General features: G+C 36.3%; 1 protein-coding gene across 1 annotated transcript; it reads left to right on the top strand.

Annotated features, from left to right (window-relative positions):
• Window positions 1-5,137: 5,137 nt before the first annotated feature.
• On the top strand, window positions 5,138-5,443 carry LOC113911665 (60S ribosomal protein L37-like). Its single transcript, XM_035723362.1, has one exon. The coding sequence runs from the start codon at window positions 5,153-5,155 to the stop codon at window positions 5,441-5,443; it is 291 nt and encodes a 96-aa protein (XP_035579255.1). The 5' UTR covers window positions 5,138-5,152.
• Window positions 5,444-21,918: the final 16,475 nt, after the last annotated feature.

Here is a 21,918-nt window from a genome sequence, read left to right as displayed (position 1 = left end):
GGTATGCACAACATAGTCAAAAGTTTGGTGGTGTGGGTCAGAGTTCAAGATTCAGATTCAGTATTTGGACAGATAATCTGGAAAGAGGCTCTCCAGCCATCACAGGGCATAGGACCACAAAGCAGTAGGGGCAGGATGTGAGTAAAACCAAGATAGGGTTGTCTGGTCTCTGTCCTAAGCTCTGATTTCAGTATGTGGTAGGTAAGGGCTAGCAGGTGTGTGCAACTCCACTGAGTCAAGGAAGGAGGAGAAAAAGAACACAGTGACATCCCTGCCACTGAAAAGCTCACAGCCTAAAAAGGGAGAAAGAAACATGCAAGCGTACAAGCACCAGAGATGCTGTGATAAAAAGTTCATACAAGGTGTAGAACCAGAGTACAAAAGAGGGAGTGGCCAATTCAGTCTGGGGAGCTTGGGTAAGGGTTTCAAAATGGAGGTGACCAATGAATAGACTTGGAAGGTAAGTAGGTGTTTGCCTGACAGATCTTGAAAGGAAGTCACCATTGGGAAAGACATTCCAAGCAAAGGAAGCAGCATGAGCAAGAGTTACTTGGACCCATGGAGCAGTCTGGAATATCCAAGGACAGTATGTGGATGAAACATCGAGTCAGGAATAATTACATAATTTGTGGAGCCAGTGATGAAGCCAGAACTGTAGAAAGTACAGAATGGGGTGAAATGTCCTTGGGCTTTATTGGGTAGAACAGTAAAGGATTTTTTTTTTAATTTTTGTTTTAACAGCTTTATTGATATATAGTTCAAATTTACCCATTTGAAGTGTACAGTTCATTGGTTTTAATATATTTAGTATATTTGATTCACCCATTTGAAGTGTACAGTTCATTGGTTTTTAGTATATTTATAGGTATTTGCAACTATCACCACAATTTTAGAACATTTTCATCACCTCAGAAATTCTATACTCTGTAGCCATCAACCCCCATAACCCTATGTCCTCCAAAAGCCCTAAGCAATTGTTAGTCTACTTTCTTTCTCTATAAATTTGCCTATTCTGGAAACTTTACAGGAAATGGAATCGTATCACATGCGGTCATTTGGGACTGGTTTCTTTGATTTAGTATGTTTTCAAGGTTCATCCATGTTGTAGCACATATCAGTATCTCATTAATTTTTATGCCCAAATAATATTCTATTGTGTGGATATAGCACATTTTGTTTATTTATTCATCCATTCATGGGCATCTGGGTTGTTTCCACCTTTTGGCTATTCTGAATAATGCTGCCATAAACATTTCCATACAAGTGTCTTTGTGGACATATGTTTTCATTTCTCTTGAGCATACACCTAGGCATGGAATTGCTAGATCATATGGTAACTCTACATTTAATGATTCAAGGAGCTGCTAGAATATTGTCCAAAGTGGACACATCATTTTATAACTGGCAATGTATGAGGGTTTCAACTTTTTCACATCTTCATCAGCACCTTTTATTATCAGTTTTTTTGATTCTAGCCATTCTACTGGATGTCAAGTGGTAAAAGTTTTTAAGTAGAGAATAAAAATTTTAGTTGATGACCTTGTCATCAAAATGGGAAAAGAAATGAAATAAAAAGTAGGAGTAGAGATAAAGAATTCTAACAGAGAATGCATCTGTGTCAGTCCTTGGCTGCTTAGGAAAAATAAATAAAAACGGTACCATTGCTCCAACTATTTTCTCTATATCAGTCTCAACTTCATGTTGTTTCCTTTAAGAATCTTTATCCTGATCATAACAATTATTGTGAAAAAATTGGGGTCACTTTCTGAGAATATGCCCCAAAGGAACCAATACTTCCCTACCTACCAAGTTTCCAGTCTGTTCTTCCAGCCTTCATACCCACCCATCCCCCAACCCTATGATACTTCTGGACATGACTAGAGGTAGTTCAGTTTAAAATGCTTTTGCAATTCCCAAAGGTTAGGCAATTGATTGCCTCTAGAAGGTGGGAAAGAAAGAGGAGAAGAATCTAGCAATTCCCTGGTTTCTGGCTGGAGTGAGTGGCTAAGATTGTTCTTGTTACTAAGATGCAAAAAGCAGACCATGAGAGGAGAGTTAGGGACAGATGAAGCATTTGGATTTAAGCACATTGATGTTGCAGTGTCTGGAGGACATCAAGGGGGAGCAGTTTGGAGGTAGTTGGATATAAGTCCCCAAGGTTGTGGTTCAAATCATCTGTTTCAAATGCTTAAACCAAATGGCACACAAAAGCTCAATATTTGCTAACTTAAAATGCCTAGAATATGTAAGTAAATTCAGTTTGAAATTAAGAAATTGGCCCGGATGCTCAGTCAACAGAAATTTGGAGAGATGTCTCAGTAAAAAATAAATTACAGCTATGTATTTCTCCAGTTCTCTTCCATTCTTTACTGGTGATTTATGCCATGTTTCAGAACCCAAAACCAATTACGGACTTCCTCCGATACTTGAATCCATTCATTCACTCCATTATTCAACCAAAATTTACTGAGTATGAGGTACTATTCAGGGGCTCAAGAAGGTAATTCTTGAACAAAATAGGCATGGTCTCTACCTGCCCCCCTACTCTCCCACCATAGTGTAATTTCCAAGGTTTTTCTCACTCAAAAGCTATTCATTTTTCTAGGAAAGGCAATCGTCTAGCATCTGAGAGTTGAACTAGATAGGAATATTGTATTTCATGTATCTAATAATTTTTTAAATATACATATTATTGAGGCATAATGGACATATAGCATTATATTAGTTTCAGGTGCACAACAGAATGATTCAAGATAATTTTTAATAACTGTTTAAACCACCTTAGAAAACGCTTTTAAATGCTTGGCAGTTCTCCAAGATGTCCATCAACAGATGAACGGATAAAGATGTGGTATATATACAATGGAATATTATGCAGCCATCAAAAAGAATGAGATCTTGCCCCCTTTGCAATGACGTGGATGGAACTGGAGGGTGTTATGCTGAGCGAAATAAGTCAATCAGATAAAGACCTATATCATATGACCTCACTGATATGAGGAATTCTTAATCTCAGGAAACAAACTGAGGGTGGCTGGAGTGGTGGGGGGTGGGAGGGATGGGGTGGCTGGGTGATAGACATTGGGGAGGGTATCTGCTATGGTGAGCACTGTGAATTGTGCAAGACTGTTGAATCACACATCTGTACCTCTGAAACAAATAATGCAATATATGTTAAGAAAAAAAAAAGAAGATAGCAGGAGGGGGAGAATGAAGGGGGCGGAATTGGAGGGGGAGACAAACCATGAGAGACGATGGACTCTGAAAAACAAACTGAGGGTTCTGGGGGTGGGTGGGAGGATGGGTTAGCCTGGTGATGGGTATTAAAGAGGGCATGCACTGCATGGAGCACTGGGTGTTATAGGCAAACAATGAATCATGGAACAGTACATCAAAAACTAATGATGTAATGTATGGTGATTAACATAACAATAAAAAATTTAAAAAATAAACTAAGACCAAAATGTAAGCAAAATTGAGATCTTCCTCACTATAATATTCATCTGGGTTTCCTTCATACAATAAACTTATTTAAAAAGTAAAAAAAAAAAAATGCTTGGCAGTTCTCTTAGGATATTAAGCTTCATGAATAGCATTTTAAAAATGGCCACAAAATTGTTTAAATCTTCAAAGGATGCATTTTTAATTTTCTAAAGGTACATAGGTGGTAAAAAACCTGGTTTAAAAAAATGGAAATTCATATTAATGCTACACACAAGACTGTAAACACTACAGCACGGCTTGCCCCTGGCTCAAAAAGAAAAAAAAAAATGAGGGGGGCAGAGCAATATTGATGTTCACAATATTTTTATTTAATGGTGCAATTTCAGTGATAAAAATCACTAAAACCCTAGACTAGTTCATTAACACCTTTTTAATTAAAAGGAAAGCACTTTGCTAAATTTTTATTGAAGTGTAATTTACATGTAACAAAATCCACTAACTTTGAGTATACAAGTTGATGACTTTTGACAAATGTATACAGCTCTGCACCCTTCAACAGAATCAGGACTATAGAGCCGTGCTGTCTAGTAGAACTTTTGGCCATGATAGAAATGTTCTGTATCTGTCCTGACCAATATGTAAGACATTAAAATGTGGCTTAGAGACTGAGTTAACAGAATTAGTAACTTTATTTAATTTTAATTAATCTTAATTTAAATAACTACATGTGACAAGTGGCTACCATATTAGACGGTGCGTGGCATTTCCATCACCCCAAAAATTCCTACCACTATCATCTGCAATGTTGCTCCAGTGCCCTCTACTGACAAAATCTAGCATTACATTAACTGGCAAAGAAATATTTACAGTTTGCAGCTCCACTGTTAACATAGCCAGGAATAGGAGAGAAAATAACTTATCTAATAGGTGTATGTTTAATTGTAATGAATTCCAATTTATCAGTTTTTTTCCTCATGCTTTTTGCATCTTGCCTTAGCAATCTTTGACTAATGAAAGATTATACATATTTCCTATGTTATCGAAGTTTTATAGTTTTTGTTCTTATACTTAGGCCTATCATCTAACTTTTGTTAAAAATTTTATATGGTGTGAGGTAAGGATGGAAGTTACTATTTTTGCATATGGATATCCAAAAGCTTCAGCATTTGTTGAAAAAACATCTTTTCTTCCCTCCATTGAATTATATTAGCACATTTGTCAAAAATCACTTGATCATGTATGAATAGAGCCATTTCTGGACTCTGGTTTATATGTCTATCCTTATATCAGTTACACTATCTTAATTGTAGTAGTTTCATAATAAATCTTGAAATCAGTTATAATAAGTGCTCTAACTTTGTTCTTTTTCTCACTCAAAAGCTATCCAGTTTTGCTTCCTCAAAATTGTTTTGGCTCTTTTAAGTTGTTACATGTCCATATAAATTTTAGAATCAGCTTGTCAATTTCTAATTTTTAAATTTCCCACTCAGATATTTTACTGGGATTTTACTAAATCTATAAATCTGCTTGGGGTTCATTGACATCTTAATTATGCTGCATCTTCCAATCCATGAACATGCCATCTCTTTCAATTTATTTAAATCTTAAATTCTAAAATTTCTCTCAGCAGTGTTTAGTAGTTTTTCTCAGTTGCTATTCTGGGCATTAGAAAAACTTGTAATTCTTGGGGGTCTGCCGCGGAAACAAGATGACGAAGGGGACGTCATCGTTTGGAAAGCGTCGCAATAAGACGCACACGTTGTGCCGCCGCTGTGGCTCGAAGGCCTACCACCTTCAGAAGTCCACCTGTGGCAAATGCGGCTATCCTGCCAAGCGCAAGAGAAAGTATAACTGGAGTGCCAAGGCTAAAAGACGAAACACCACTGGGACGGGTCGAACGAGGCACCTAAAAATTGTATACCGCAGATTCAGGCATGGATTCCGTGAAGGAACACCTAAGCCCAAGAGGGCAGCTGTTGCAGCATCCAGTTCATCTTAAGGATTTCAACAATTAGTCACACAATAAACGTTCTGGTTTAAAAAAAAAACTTGTAATTCTTACTCCTTCCAGTTCATCAGTAATTAAACTCTCTTCTGGCTTTCCTCTGCTTTGGACATTTTCCATAACCTGTAATTATCTGCTTGGAATTTGTTGGACCACTTCACCTCTATGTTATTAACAAAAGCAAACTCCTTAAAAATGTAAAGTAATAATTAACCAATCTAGAATAAAAATTGGAGATTCTTTCTGCTCTAAGTTCTATCAACTTTTTCAGGGTTTAAACTGTTGAGTATTATCTACTTGTGTTAATGATGCATGCACTGTGATAACAGTTTTAGTCAGCTACAGTCTGAAATGGGAAGAAAATAAACAAAACAGAGTTTCTACTAAGGTTCTTATATTTGTAAATTACCCAGATCAGTAATTTGTAAATTACTCACTGATCAGGAAACCCCAAAATTGTAGTCATTTTCTTGAAATACTAGATTATAAAGCATACAAATTATCCTCACTGGAAGATGAGATAGTGAAGAGAGAGGGGAGTCCAAATAAATATTTTGAAATATTATCTGATGTTTCCTTTCTCATTTCCAGTATTTCCTCTTGCCCTACAATCTCTCTCCCATTTTCCCATTCAGAGAGCAGCAGCGAGATCTACAGAACAACTGCCTTCAGGTTTGTGTTGTCACAGCAGAAATGAAGCTTGAAAGAAATGAGTTAATACTCAGCTTTTGAGGTACAAATTAGACTCAAATATTCAGGCAGAGATAATATCTTATTTATTTCAGTTTATTAAAAAATATTTGACTAGGTAATACATGTACCTAGTACAACATTCATAAAGTACAAAAGAGTCTACAGTGACTACACTGTGAACGCACAGTGACACACTCCCTATCCCCCAGGAAGTTTCCTTTCATATTTTCTTCTGTGACTTTTATAGTTTTATTTTTTACATTAAAGTCTGATTCATCTGAAAGGTATTTTTTCCAGCTTTATTGAGATATTACTGACATATAACATATGTAAATTTAAGGTGTACAATATAATGATTTGATACACACACGTTGCTAAATAATTACCACAATAAGGTTAGTTAACACATCCATCACCTCACATAATGATCCTTTTTTTGTAGTGATAACATTTAAGATCTACCGTCCTAACTCTCAAGTATATAATATGGTATCTAATTATAGTCACCATGCTGTATATTAAATATTTTTTTTAATTTTATTTATTTTTGAGAGAGAGAGAATGACAGAGAGGGCATGAGAGTGGGGAGGGTCAGAGGGAGAAGCAGACTCCCCGCTGAGCAGGGAGCCCCATGCAGGACTTGATCCCAGGACTCCAGGACCATGACCTGAGCCGAAGGCAGTCGCTTGACCAACTGAGCCACCCAGGCGCCCTACCATGCTGTATGTTAGATCCTCAAAACCTATTCATCTTATAGCTGGAAGTTTATACTATTTGACCAGCATCTCCCCCTTCCTCCCATCTGCCTAAACCTCTCCCAACCACCACTCTACTATGAGTTTGGCCTTTTTAAATTCCACATGTAAGTGATACCACATAGTAGTTGTCTTTCTTTGACTGACTTATTTCACTTAGCGTAACATCCTCTATCCATGTTGCTACAAAAGTCAGGATTTCCTTCTTCTCATGGCTGAATAACGTTAGTGTGTGTGTGTGTGTGTGTGTCTGTGTCTGTGTGTGTGTCTGTGTCTGTGTAGCATTTTCTTTATCTTTATTTTCATCCATCAGTGGACACCTAGGATGGTTCCCTGTCTTGGCTATTGTAAATAATGTTGCAGTGAACATGAGGATGCATATCTCTCTTCAGGATATTGATTTATTTCCTTCAGATATACACTCAGAAGTGGAATTGCTGGATCATATGGTAGTTCTATTTTTATTTTTTGCAGAACCTTCATGCTGTTTTCCACAGTGGCTGTATCAATTTACATTCCCACCAACAGTGCATGAGAGTAAACCTTTTCTCTACATCCTCACCGAAACTTGACATCTCTTGTCTTTTTGATGATAGCCACTCTAACAGGTGGGAGTTGATATCTCCTGGGAGTTTAGATTTGCATTTTCCTAATGATTAGTGAGATTGAACATCTTTTCATGTACCTGTTGGCCATCTGTATGTCTTCTTTGGAATAATGTCTTTTCAGTTCTTCTGTTCATTTTTTAAACGGATTGTTTTTGCACTGTTCCTATTGAGTTGTAGGGGTTGTTTACATATTTTGGATATTAACTCCTTATCAGATAGATGGTGTGCAAATGTTTTCTCCCATTCTATGGGTTGCCTTTTCATTTTTCTGAGTATTTCCTTTGCTATGAAAAAGCGTTTAGTTTTATATAGTACCACCTATTTATTTGTGCCTTTGCTGCTTATACTTTTAGTGTCACATCCAATAATCATTGCCAAAATCAATGACAAGGAATTTTTTACTTACGCTTTTCTTCCAGTAGTTTTACTGTTTTGAATCTTACATTTAGGATTTTAATCCATTTTGAGTGAATTTGGGGGAGTGATAAAAGATGGGGGTCCAGTTTCATTCTTTGGCATATGAATATCAAGTTTTCCCAGCACTATTAAAGAGATTCCTTTCCCCACTGAGTATTCTTGGCTTCCTTGTCAAATATTAGTTGACCATATATGTAGAGTTTATTTCTGGGTCTATGTGTTTGTTTTTATGACAGATGACAGTATCATGCTGTTTTGATTCCTATGACTCTGTAATAATGTTTGAAATCAAGAAGTGTGATGCCTCCCACTTTGTTCTTTCTCTGGATTGCTTTGGCTATTTGGAGTCTTTTGTGGTTCCATACAAATTTAAGAATTGCTTGTTCTATTTCTGTGAAAAATGTCACTGGAATTTTGATAGAGATTGTATTGCATCTATAGATGGCTTTAGGTAGTATGGACATTTTAACAATATTAATTCTTCCAATTCAAGAACATAGGCTATCTTTCCATTTACTTGTTTTCTTCAGTTTCTTTCATCAGTGTCTTATAATTTTCAATACACAGATCTTTTTTTTAAAGATTTTATTTATTTTTTTGACAGAGAGAGAGACAGCAAGAGCAGGAACACAAGCAGGGGGAGTGGGAGAGGGAGAAGCAGGCTCCCCGCAGAGCAAGGGGCCCGATGTGGGCCTTGATCCCAGGACCCTGGGATCATGACCTGAGCCGAAGGCAGACCCTTAACGACTGAGCCACCCAGGCACCTCTCAATATACAGTTCTTTCACCTCTTTGGCTAAATGTTTTCCTACATATTTTATTTTTGTTGCTATTATACCTGGGATTATTTTATTTCTTTTTGAGATAGTTAATTGTTAATGTATAGAAACACAACTGATTTTTATATGTTGATTTTGTATCCCACAACTTTACTGAATTCATTTATTAGTTCTAACAGTGTTTTGGTGGAGTCTTTAGGATTTTCTCTATATAAAGTCCTATCATCTGCAGAACAAGACAATCTACTTTTTCCTATCTGATTTGGATGCCTTCTTTTTTTTCTTGCCTAATTGCTCTGGCTAGAACTTCCAGTACTATGCTGAATGGAAATGGTGACATTAGACATCATTGTTCTGTTGCTGACCTTAGCAGGAAAGCTTTCAACCTTTCACTATTGACTATGATGTTAGCTGTGCTCTTGCAACAAAGCAATTCAGATGAGATACACCTCTTACCCCCATTTTTTACATCATTGCTTAATTTCATGTTGTTTCTGTTTTTATGTGGCAAGCCAAAGGTAATTTAACTTAGAAAATATTTTCATAAAATTTACTGAAACATTCTTCAGAAACAGATTCCTTTAATCAGTATTTAAAGAATACCTACTATATAGCAGGCAATACATTTGGTACTGGGGAGATGGAGATGCTTATTTTCATAAAATTTTTACTCAAAATGTGTTCTATGATTAAATATCTCTGGAAACACACACAAAAAAACTGTTAACAGCTTTACCTCTGAGGAGGGAATTTTATTTTTAAAGTCTGTCCTTTTTTCACTTTTTGAATTTTGTATCCTATATTTGTATATTACTCAAAAAGTTTGGTTTCTAAAATCCTATGTATTCCATAAGTCCTCTAGAAAATAATTTGTAACCTACAATGGGTTTTGCCTCTTTAAAAGTTGTTTCACATTGTAGCAAGTTAACAAATTCTAACAAACTTTCCTGTTTATTCATCTTAATTTTTTCAAAGAAAGGAGCCTGTTTTGTACCTTGATTTGCCAACCAGCATAGTTTATTATTGGTTACAGAGGATCTTATGACCCTTAACCTGTTCTTAATTAACCACGATAGCTCCAAGGGGAAGATTCTAGTGTGTAGCATTCTTCTCTACTTGAAAATCAACCTATTGATATTAGCACCAGTTCTCCCCAAAGCTCTCCTGTGGCTCTCCAGCAAGTCCTACCTCCCATGTTCACAAAGTATCTCAATCCCTGTGTTGATAGAGATTATGAGAGCATTTTTCATCTAATTCCCTTGCCCTGCAGCACTCATCTCCGTCAGTGAGAGCTGTAGCTGGGAGGAACGCCGCAAGGCGCTGAGGAAAGCTGAAATGAATCTTTTGTGAATACTAAATATGTTGAGACTAAGCACTGAAAGAACACCTGATTAGCTACTGTCTCAGCTGCTTAAAATGTTAATCACGCTCGCTCGGGCTCTAAGAGAAAAGAGGAGACATTTGTTCTGAGGGTGGTATAAAGGGGTAGTATAACACAGAAGGATAAATACCAACGGCTTATTTGGTTTGTGGTCAGTCTCAGAAAGGGGTTCAGATCTCACTGCAGTGCATTGAGGATTGAAAGAAGGCAAGATGGAGCAGAGAGACAATTTGGAAGATTGGATTAAGGCATGCAGAGTGGGAAAGAAAGAACAGGCCATATAGGTTACACAACAAGAAGAAAGATCTAAAATGTAACGACCAGGTAAAATCAGTGAGGCCGGACAGTTAAAGTAGAGAGATTAAAAGCAGGACTCAGAGACTAGTGAATGCTGTCTCTCTATTACTAATAATTCTGGCCTAGTAAGACTCACAGAAATTACAGCTTCTGTTATTGTTGTTGTTGTTGTTGTTGTTGTTGTTAATAGCAGCTAGTAGTAGTAATATTGGATGGGAACAGTGAGTTGGGGATGGCTCCCAGGTTTCTGAATTGCATGCCTGGTAAACAGACATGCCTTTCACTAGGCTGAAAATACAAAAGGAAAAACAGGTGTAAATGAGAGGAGGGAAAGATGAAAAATATGCTGAGTTAGAAGGACCTGGGGAAGCAGCCAGCTAGAAAAATGCGTGTGTGGCATATGTGAAAACTGGTCAGGGTGCCTGGGCGGTGCAGTTATTTGAGTGACCGGCTCTTGGTTTTGGCTCATGTCATGATATCATGGTTGTGTATTTAAGCCCCACGTAGGGCTCCACACTCAGCCTGGAGTCTGCTTGAGATTCTCTCTCCCTCTCCTTCTGCCCCACTGGCTCATGCTTGTGCACTCTCTCTCTAAAATAAATAAATAAATCTTAAAAAAAAAAAAAAAACTGGTCAGGAGAGGGGTTGAGGTCTAGAAATATAAATTTAAGAGTGGCCACATTTAAATGGTGGGTGACATCATCAGAGTAGGTGAGAATGAAAGGACCAAGAGAAACATGTAGAATGTAGAAAAGGGTGAGAACGAAGACTAGAGAACTTGTAGGGAAAACAGGAGGGGAGAGCGACACAAAATAAAGAGAGGGGAGCCTTTGAGAGAGAAGGGCCTGATCAGGTGTTCCTTCCCCATCTGATAAATCCAACAGAAGTTCTGTCTGGAAATGCATAGGTTTGAGGTCTTCTCTAGGACCTCAGGCCCAAGTATCCAAGATCAACCTCTGGGTACACCTGAAACCACCCACCAGGCTTCCTGGAAGCCTCCATGATGGCGATGGTCCAGGACAGAAAAGTCCTCATCTGCACTCCTAGCTCAGGTCAGCCAGCGGTTCCATGGTTTCCACAAAGCAGAAAACAGTTTATCCCACTCTTCAGCAGCTAGCCCAAGACAGCTTCATGTCAATGGGAAAAGTTTTAGAAATCATGGAATCAGGCAAGGTTGACAAAACAACATGCCTATTAACAAATAAATTCAAGATTATAGTTACATGTTGGAAGTAGAAAGTTGGCACTCTCAAATTCTTCTACATCATAGTAATAATGTAATGCCTTTTTTGAATAAATCAATTTTCTAAAGTTTACTACTGTAGGAACTAAACCTTTAATTTTAGCCATTTGTTATATAAATCTCACTAAAATTTTCCTACCTTCCCAATACACAGTATACTGTACAAAATACAATCTTGCTTGTAAACTCAAGGTCATTGTTATGATTATTTATTATTGTAAAAGATGGAAAGGATGAGAAGTAATATTTATTGTACACTTATTGGGCATTACTGTGCATTTATTGCTTTACGTGCCCTATATATAATACTTAACTTCCTCAATGATCCTCTACACTAGGCATTGTTATCTCCATTCTACAGATAAAGACACTAAGATTTAGGAAGATTAACTTATCCAAAATCAAATATCTATTTTAGCTAAAATTTATATCTAGTTTTGTCTGATTCCAAAACTTTCCAATTCCCCTTCCTATTCTTTCCCCTTCAACTTTTTTTTTATTATGTTATGTTAATCACCATACATTACATCATTAGTTTTTGATGTAGTGTTCCATTATTCATTGTTTGCATATAACACCCAGTGCTCCTTGCAATACGTGCCCTCCTTAATACTTTTGATAATTGTCTCTTACAGCTATTTCTTGCTGGGAGTTCCCTCAAGTACTGTTTACCCCTGTAACTAAACAAGCCAGGTAGGTTGTTGGGCTTTTACCAGATGATTTACCACTCTTCTTTGTTACAAATGACCACTTTCAGTATATCAGCTTCAGCAGTAATCTCTCTTTGATCCTAGTGTCTTTTTCTCTAAAACCTAGGCAACTTGCCAGGGAAAACCAAATTACCAATTTGATTAAATGAGTAACATAATTTAACACAACACTTAAGAATGGCTTCACAACTCTCCTGTGAATTCTGTTTTCACCCTTCTTAGAGACTTTTCTTTACTGTCAGATTTACGGCTGTATTCAAGAAAGTTAAAGTTAACCAAAATCTAAATGTTAAATAAATTACTTTCTCAGTTTCCCCAACAAGACTTCCCTGCAATCACTTGCCCATATGTGGACCATAGGGATTGGTTCAGAAAAGGGCAGGTACACAAGTCAAGCAATCAGAGCCTTTCTTGGCAATCTCTCTGGTACAGTTAGCAGAAAAGAGATGCTCTTGTCACTGGAGCTATTACAAGATGGATTCAGGGCTCTCTACTACTCTCTGGAGACAGCCCACTGCTGTAGTAGAGAATAATTGCCCCTTGCAAAGAGAGCAGAGACAGGCAATGGAGAAAAAAAGGATCCAGACAGCCTTGTCTCTGGATCCAGTTATTCCTAGCTCTGCAACTGCCATGATCTTATAAGCTTATAAACTTCCTCCTCTTTATTTGTCTCAAGCTATTTATCCATGTGTTTCTGTCACCCATCCCTAAGAGACTCTTGACCAATATATGTAGACATTAATCAAGAATAGCAGTTCCTAACTTAGCCAAATTGGCACATTAGAAGCATCAGGGGAGTTTTTAAAGTCCCAGTGCCCAAGCTGAATCCAAAATCAATCAGATCAGAATTTCTGGGCATAGGAACAAGGCATTAATATTTTTATACAGCTCCCTAGGGCAGTCCAAAGTGGATCCAGGTTAAGAATCACTGCTCTGGCATAGCTTTGAGTCTATGTAGTCTATCAAAAACCAACAGCAAAAGATGAAGCTTTGGAAACATTTTCATTGAAGTAAAAACCAAAAGAACAACTGCCATTATTCCTTGTACTGTTCAAGGTATACTGAAAGTCATAATTGTTGCAATACTAAAAAATGTTGTATGAAGTTTAAAAATAGAATGTGGAGAGACACAGCTGTCACCTTTTGGAGAAAATAGGATTTCCACATAGAAATCCAAGAGACGCTATAGACAAACTATTGGAATTAGAATCGGAAAGATGGCTGGATACAAAATCAACACATGTAGAAGAGGTCAGTTCTCTCCAAATGAATATGTATGATCAGTGCAAATCCAACAGGACTTCTCAGAGAATTTGACCCGCTCACACTAATAGTCACTTAAATAAAAGATCAAGAAAAGCCAAAATAATTTTAGAAAGTAACAAGTGGAAGACTTGCCCTACTGGATATAAATTTTCTCACTTTCTCTTTTAAATTATATTTTACACACATGCACACACACACACATACACACTTATATACATGTATAATCTACTCATGCTCCAGAGATTAAAGGAATCACCGATACAGTAAATAACAAATTACAAACAATAGAAAGGCTATAAACAGGACAACACATATACAAAAACATGATAGATTAAAGAGGTAGAATTACAAATCAGTAAGGGGGAAAATGGACTAGTCAATAAATGGTACTTTATATGGGGAAAAATAGATCCCTACTCCCACAATACACAAAAGATAAATTTCAGAAGGATTAAGGCACTCAATTTAACAGCAAAAATTTTAAATTTTAGAACAACAAATGGAAAGTGTGTTTGTGGTCTTAGGATAGGGAAGGATTTCTTAAACAGGCTTAAAACTACAAACAACAAAGAAACTAACTGGTAAAAGTGGCATCATTTAAATCTAAAACTTTTATACAACACAACACACAAAAGAAAGATAAGCCACAAACTGAGAGAAGATATCTGTACTGTGGAAAGTCAACAAAAGATTAGTATCCAGGCTATCTAAAGAGCTCCTACAAATCAAGAGGAAACCCAACTGAAAAACAGGCAGAGGATGCCTTTTACTTCTGTTTGTTGTCTGACTGCTGTGGCTAGGACTTTCAGTACTATGTTAAATAACAATGGTGAAAGTGGACATACCTGTCTTGTTCCTGACTGTAGGGGAAAAGCTCTCAGTATTTCCCCATTGAGGATGATATTAGCTGTGGGTTTTTCATATATAGCCTTTATCATGTTGAGGTATGCTCTTCTAAACCTACTTTGTTGAGGGTTTTTGTCATGAATGGATTATTATGGGCAGAAGACATGAACAGACATTTTTCCAAAGAAGACAAGCAGATGGCCAACAAACACATGAATAGATGCCCAACATCACTGATCATCAGGGAAATGCAAATCAAAACTACAATGAGATATTACTTCACACCTGTCAGAATGGCTAAAATCAACAACACAAGAAAAAACAGGTGTTGTCGAGGATGTGGAGAAAGGGGAACTCTCCTGCATTGTTGGTGAGAATGCAAACTGGTGCAGCCACTCTGGAAAACAGTATGAAGCTTCCTCAAAAAGTTAAAAATAGAACTACCCTATGATCCAGCAATTGCACTACTATTTATCAAAAAAAATACAAACATACTAATTCAAAGGGATACATGCACCCCAATGTTTATAGCAACATTATTTACAGTAGCCAAATTATAGAAAGAGCCCAGATGTCCACTGACAGATGAATGGATAAAGAAGATGTGACATACATACACACACACACACACACACACACACACACACACTGGACTATTACTCAGGCATAAAAAAGAATGAAATCTCGACATTTGCAACAACACGGATGGAGCTAGAGAGTATTATGCTAAGCAAAATAAGTCAGAGAAAGACAAATACCATATAATTTCACTCACCTGTGGAATTTAAGAAACAAAACAAATGAGCAGACGGGAAAAAGAAAGAGAGAGGCAAACCAAGAAACAGACTCTTAACTATGGAGGACAAACTGATGGTTACCAGAAAGGAGGTGGGTGGGGGGATGGGTTAAAAGGTGATGGGGATTAAGGAGTGTACTTGTTGTGATGAACATTGGGTGTTGTATGTAAATGTTGAATCACTAAATTATACGCCTAAAACTAATATTACACTGTATATTAACTAACTGGAATTTAAATAAAAACTTTAAAAAAGAAAAAAACAAGCAAAGATTAGTGGGAATGGACAAATCACATATAAAACCCCATCAACAAATAAACTTATGAAAAATAGAAATTTAAAATGAGATATATTTTAAACACATGAAATTAACATACATTTAATAAAATGACAATCACAAATTTGGGGAAGGATATGGGAATAAGAAACTCTCATAAGCAAGTGGGAGTATAAATTGCCAAAACCTTTTATAATAATTTGAATTTGTCCTAAAACCCAAGATTCCATTAGGAATATATGCTTGAGATACTTTAGGCCACATGGATCAGGAGATATGTGCAAGCATGTTCATTGCAGCATAACTTGTAATAAGAAAAAAAAGGGAGAGAGAGAGAGAAATTTAAATTTATAAATTATGGTATATTTATATTGGATACTATATAACAGTTAAATGAGTGAACTAGAGCTAATGAACTGATGTATAGATAAAACTTAGTAGCATACTATTGACTCTTCATAATAAAATAGTCAACTAAGAATAAAAGGGAACTTTTTCAACCCATGAAAAACCCACAGCTAGTATTATACTTAATCATGACTGACTTGATGCTTTCCCTTTAAAATCAGGAATGAGACAAGATGTGCACTCTTGCTACTTCTATTCAACATTGTACTGCAGGTTCCACCCAAGGAAATTAGGCAGGCAGGCAGGCAGGAAGGAAATAAGGGAGAGAGGGACAGAGGGGGGGAGGGAGGGAGGGAAGGAAGGAGGGAGGGAGAGAGAGAGAAAGAGAAGTGTCCAGATTGAAAATAAAGAAGTAAAACTATCTCTATTCATAAATGGCATGATCTTGTGTACCAGAAATCTTCAAGAATCCACTAAAATCAAGTAAAACCAATAAACAAATTCGGCAGGATTGCAGGATACAATATCAATATACAAATATCAATTGTTTTTATATACACCTACAATGAACAATCTAAAAATTAAATTAACAAAATTTCATTTACAGTAGCATCAAAAAGAATAAAATGCCAAGGAACAAATTTAACTTAACTATAAAACTTATAATCTGAAAACTATAAAATATTGTTGAAAGAAATCAAAGAAGATCTAAATAAATGGAAAACATCCCAAGTTCATGAATCGGAAGACTTAACATGGTTAAAATGGCAATACTCCCCAAGTTGATATATGGATTCAATACTTACCAGAATCCCAACTGACTTCTTTACAGAAATTGACACGTTGATTTTTAAATACATATGGAATTGCAAAGGACTCATAATAGCCAAAACAATATTAAAAAGAAGAACAAAGTAGAATCATACTTCTCAACTTCAAAACTTACTACAAAGCAATGGCAATCAAGACAGTTTGGTATTGGCACAAGGATAGACATATAGATCAATGGCACAGAATTGAGAGTCCACAAAAAATCCATATACCTATGGTCAAATGATTTTTGGCAAGGATGCCAAGACCATTCAATGGGAAAAGAATGGTCTTCTCAACAAATCGTGCTGAGACAACTGGATAGCCACATGCGTAAGAATGAAGTCAACCCCTACCTCACACCAAATATAAAAATTAATTCAAAATGGATCAAAGACATAAATATGAGATCATAGACTCTTAGGAAAAAGCAGAGATAAATCATGACCTTGAATTATGCAATAGATTCTTAGAAATGACATCAAAAGCATGAGGGCAGAGGGGAAAGAATAAACAAACTGGACTTCATCAAAATTTAAAATATCCCTTAAAGGATACCATGAAGAAAGTGAAAAAACCATAGAATTAGAGAAAATATTTGCAATTCACATATTTCATAAGAGACTAGTATCCAGAATATATAAATAACACTTATAGCTTAATAATAAAAAAGCAAATAGCCCAACTTAAAAATAGGCAAAGGATCTGAACAGACACTCCTCCAAGGAAGACATAAAAATAGCCAATAAACACATAAAAAGATTCTCAACATCACTGGTCTTCAGGGAAATTCATATCAAAACCACAATGAGACACCCACTAGGATGGCTAACATAAAAGAGTCAGATAATAACAAATGTTGGTGAGGATGTGGAGAAATGAGAATTCTCATACATTACTGATGGAAATGTGAAATGGTACAGCCACTTTGGAAACAGTCTGCCACTTCCTTAAAAGTTTAAATGTGTAGTTGCCATATGACCCAGCATTCTATTACTAGGTATATACCTATGAGAAATGAAACCACATGTCCACACAAAAATTTGTTCATGAATGTTTATGGCAGCATTATTTTTAATAGTCAAGAGGTGGAAACAACCCAAATGTCCACCAATGAATGAATGGATAAACAAACTGTAATATATCCATACAATTCAATTATGGCCGTAAAAAGGAATTATATCATACAATTTAATTTTATGGCCATAAGAAGGAATTAAGTACTGATACATGCTACAAAATTGAGGAACCTTGAAAGCATTATGCTAAGTAAAAGAAATCAGTCACAAAAGACCATTTATTATATGATTCCATTCCTATAAAATGTGCATAATAGGGAAACCTAAGAAACAAGATATATTGCTTAGGATTGGGGGTGAGACAAAAAGGGAAAGACAGGGTGGTGATAGCTAATGGGCACAGGTTTTCTTTTTTAGATGATGCAAATGTTCTAAAAATCATTGTGATGGCTACAACACAATGTGATTTTACATGTTATTTTACAAAAAAATTACATTGTACACTTTCATTAGATGAATTGTATGGTATATGAATTATCTCAATAAAGCTCCTTATTAGGAGCTTTATTGAGTTAATACGTAGGACATGATATTTATGTTATAATATAATTTATTTAAAGTTTACAAATACAGAAAACAAAAATTTTAATGTTCATGAATACAACATACATCTTAGAAATAATTTAGGGAGGAACACGTTTATTCAACATAGTCCCGGAAGTTCTAGCCACAGCAATCAGACAAGAAAAGGCAATAAAAGGCATCCAAATTGGAAGAAAAAAGTGAAATTGTCACTATTTGCAGATGACATGGTACTATATATAGAAAACATTAAAGATTCCACCAAAGAAGTGTTAGAACTAATAAATGAATCCAGTAAAGTTGCAGAATACAAAATTAATATGTGGAAATCTGTTATTTCTATATGCTAATTAAAGTAGAAAGAGAAATTAAGAAAAAAATCCCATTTATGATTACACAAAAGACAAATAAAATACCTAGGAATAAATTTAACCAAGGAGGTGAAGGACCTGTACTCTGAAAACTATAAAACACCAATGCAAAAAAATTGGAAGACAACGCAAACATATGGAAATATATTCCATGGTCATGGATTGGAAGAAGTAATATCATTAAAATTTCTGTAATCTCTATCAAAATACAAGTAGCTTTTTTCACAGAACTAGAACAGAACAATCCTAAAATGTGTATGGAACCACAAAAGACCTTGAACAGCTAAAGCAATCTTGAAAAAGCAGAACAAAGCTGGAGGTATCACACTCCCTGATTTCAAACAATACTACAAAGCTAGAGTAATCAAAACAGTATGGTATTGGTGCAAAAAAAATAGACACAGATCAATGAAACAGGATAAAAGGCCCAGAAGTAAACCTATGATTATAATGTAACTAATCCATGACAATGAAGGCAAGAATATACAATGGGGAAAAGACAATCTCTTCAATAAATGGTGCTGAGAAAGCTGAACAGTTACAAGCAAAGGAATGAAATTGGACCACTTTCTTACACCATACGCAAAAATAAACTCAAAATGGATTAAAGATCTAAATGTGAGACCTGAAACCATAAAACTCCTTAAAGAAAATGTAGGCAGTAATCTCTTGGACATTGGCCTTAGCAACACTTTTTTTTTTTAATATTTTATTTATTTATTTATTTGACAGAGAGAGAGAGAGAGACATCGAGAGAGGGAACACAAGCAGGGGCAGAGAGGGAGGGAGAAGCAGGCTTCCTGCTGAGCAGGGAGCCCGATGCAGGGCTCGATCCCAGGACCCCAGGATCATGACCTGAGCCGAAGGCAGACACTCAACGACTGAGCCACCCAGGCGCCCCTTAATAACACTTTTTTTGTTAAGTCTCCTCATGCAAGGGAAATAAAAGCAAAATTAAACTGGTAGGACGCATCAAAATAAAAAGCTTTTGCACAGCAAAGGAAACCATCAACAAAACAAAAAGGTAACCTACTGAGTGGAAGAAGATATATGCAAATAATATACCCAATAAGGGGTTAATATCCAAAATATATAAAGAATTTTTACAACTCAACAACAACAAAACAAATAATCTGATTTAAAAGCGAGCAGAGGATCTGAACATTTTTTCAAAGAAGATATACAGATGGCCAAAAGACAGATGAAAAAGATGCTCAACATCACTAATTACCAGGGAAATGCAAAATCAAAACCACAATGACATACCACCACACACCAGTCAGAACATCTAGTATCAAAAAGATAAGAAATAACAAGTGTTAAAAAGGATGTGGAGAAAAAGGGAACCCTCATGGACTGTTGGCAGGAATGTAAATTGGTGCAACCACTATGGAAAACAGTATGGAAGTTCCTCAAAAAACTAAAAATAGAAATACCATATGATCCAGTAATTTCACTACTGGATATTTACCCAAAGAAAACAAAAACACTAATTCAAAAAAATATATCCACCCCTACGTTATTGCAGCATTATTTACAATAGTCAAGATATGAAAGCAACCTAAGTGTCCACTGATAGATGAATAGATAAAGAAGACGTGGTAAAAATATACAATGGAATATTACTCAGTCATGAAAAAGAAATCGTGCCATTTGCAACAACATAGTACCTAGAGGGTACTATGCTAAATGAAATGAGTCAGACATAGAAAGACAAATATTGTATGATTTCACTTATATGTGGAATCTAAAAAACAAATGAACATAAAACAGAAACAGATCCATAAACATAGAGAACAAACTGGCCTTTGCCAGAGGGCAGGGAGTTGGGGGGGTTGGAATGGGAAAAATACGTGAAGGGGATTAAGAGGTACAAACTTCCAGTTATAAAATAAATAAGTCACGAGGATGAAAAGTATGGTGTAGGGAATCTAGTCAAGAATGTGGAAATAACTACATTTACTGCAGTAAGTGTGGCATAATGTACAGAACTGTCCAATCACTACACCATACACCCAAAACTATTATAATATTGTAGGTCAACCGTACTTTATGATAAAAATTTTCAAAATAATAATAATTTAGACAGAAAGATACACATTTCAAGATAATGGGTTAGCTTTGGGAAAGATAAAAAAGAAGTGAGTAAAACTGCAAAGGGAGCTTTAACCACACCTGTAATACTGTATGAAATATTAAAGCAAAAGCAGAATAATTATGTAAAAAGCCTGGTGGTTTTCTTTAAAATTTTTAACAAATCCTTTTTGTTGGCTTTAGTAAGAGCCAACTTACTAAAGCAGCCATTATTCTAATTGCTAAGTCAATACTGCCAAAGTTTCTCTAAAGAGAAACAGAGAGTCTATGAGGTACCTCTACTTTGTAGATTTTAAACAGAAATAGGGACCTGGGTCTGTGGTTAATGAGGACTTGCTATACTTTACATCTTTTGATCTTCTTAGTCTCTCTTCCACACCCTTTGCAGTCTCTACCCTACTTTACTAAAGAGCTTTGACCAAAAACAGATGTAATATAATCTAACAAATGTCTAACCAATGGAGTGATTCTCATATTATTTTCATCTAGTCCAGATTGTGACAATTTTCTCCCACCAATGACTGGGGATATGGGCTTAGTCTCAGTCTGCAGGTATTCCGCTAGGTCCTCTGGGTTCATGCTGAGCCACAAACACCAACTGTGGGTACCAGCATGGATCTAGATCTAAAAGCTGTTAGACGGGGGCACCTGGGTGGCTCAGTTGGTTAAGCATCTGCCTTTGGCTCAGGTCATGATCCCAGGCTCCTGGGATTGAGCCCTAGTTTGGCTCCTTGCTCCGTGGGGAATCTGCTTCTCCCTCTCCTCCCTGCTTGTGCTCTCTCTTGCTATCTCACTCTCTCTCTCTCAAAATGAATGAATAAAATCTTTTAAAAAATAAAAAATAATAATAAAAGCTGTTAGACTGAGAATTTGCTTTGCTAGACTTCTGGGTTCAATAACATGGGAATTATAATTCCTCCAGAGTATTTCAAGTACTTCTTGCAAACAGAGTTAAAAATCCACTCTAGATCTCCTGTCACTATAGTCCAGTAGTTAGTGCAGAGTTCTTCAAAACTCTGCCATCTCCCACCCTCTCTCCCTCGCCCCACCCCTGACGTACGTGTCATGGTTCTCAGACGGATGCCATGGTGACTTGGCAGGAGAGGCCATCCATAGATTATAGATATGATGCCTGAGATGCTTTGTAACACATTTTCCCAGTTTCAAACAAAAAAAC

Source organism: Zalophus californianus, chromosome 12 (assembly GCF_009762305.2).
Source record: "Zalophus californianus isolate mZalCal1 chromosome 12, mZalCal1.pri.v2, whole genome shotgun sequence".
NCBI classification, from domain to species: Eukaryota; Metazoa; Chordata; class Mammalia; order Carnivora; family Otariidae; genus Zalophus; species Zalophus californianus.
The sequence above is the reverse complement of the archived record's forward strand: the minus strand, read 5'-3'. Positions and strand labels throughout refer to the sequence as shown.

Coding starts and splice junctions, on each gene's coding strand:
- LOC113911665 (XM_035723362.1), top strand. CDS start 5,153: ATGACGAAGGGGACGTCATCGTTTGGAAAGCGTCGCAATAAGACGCAC.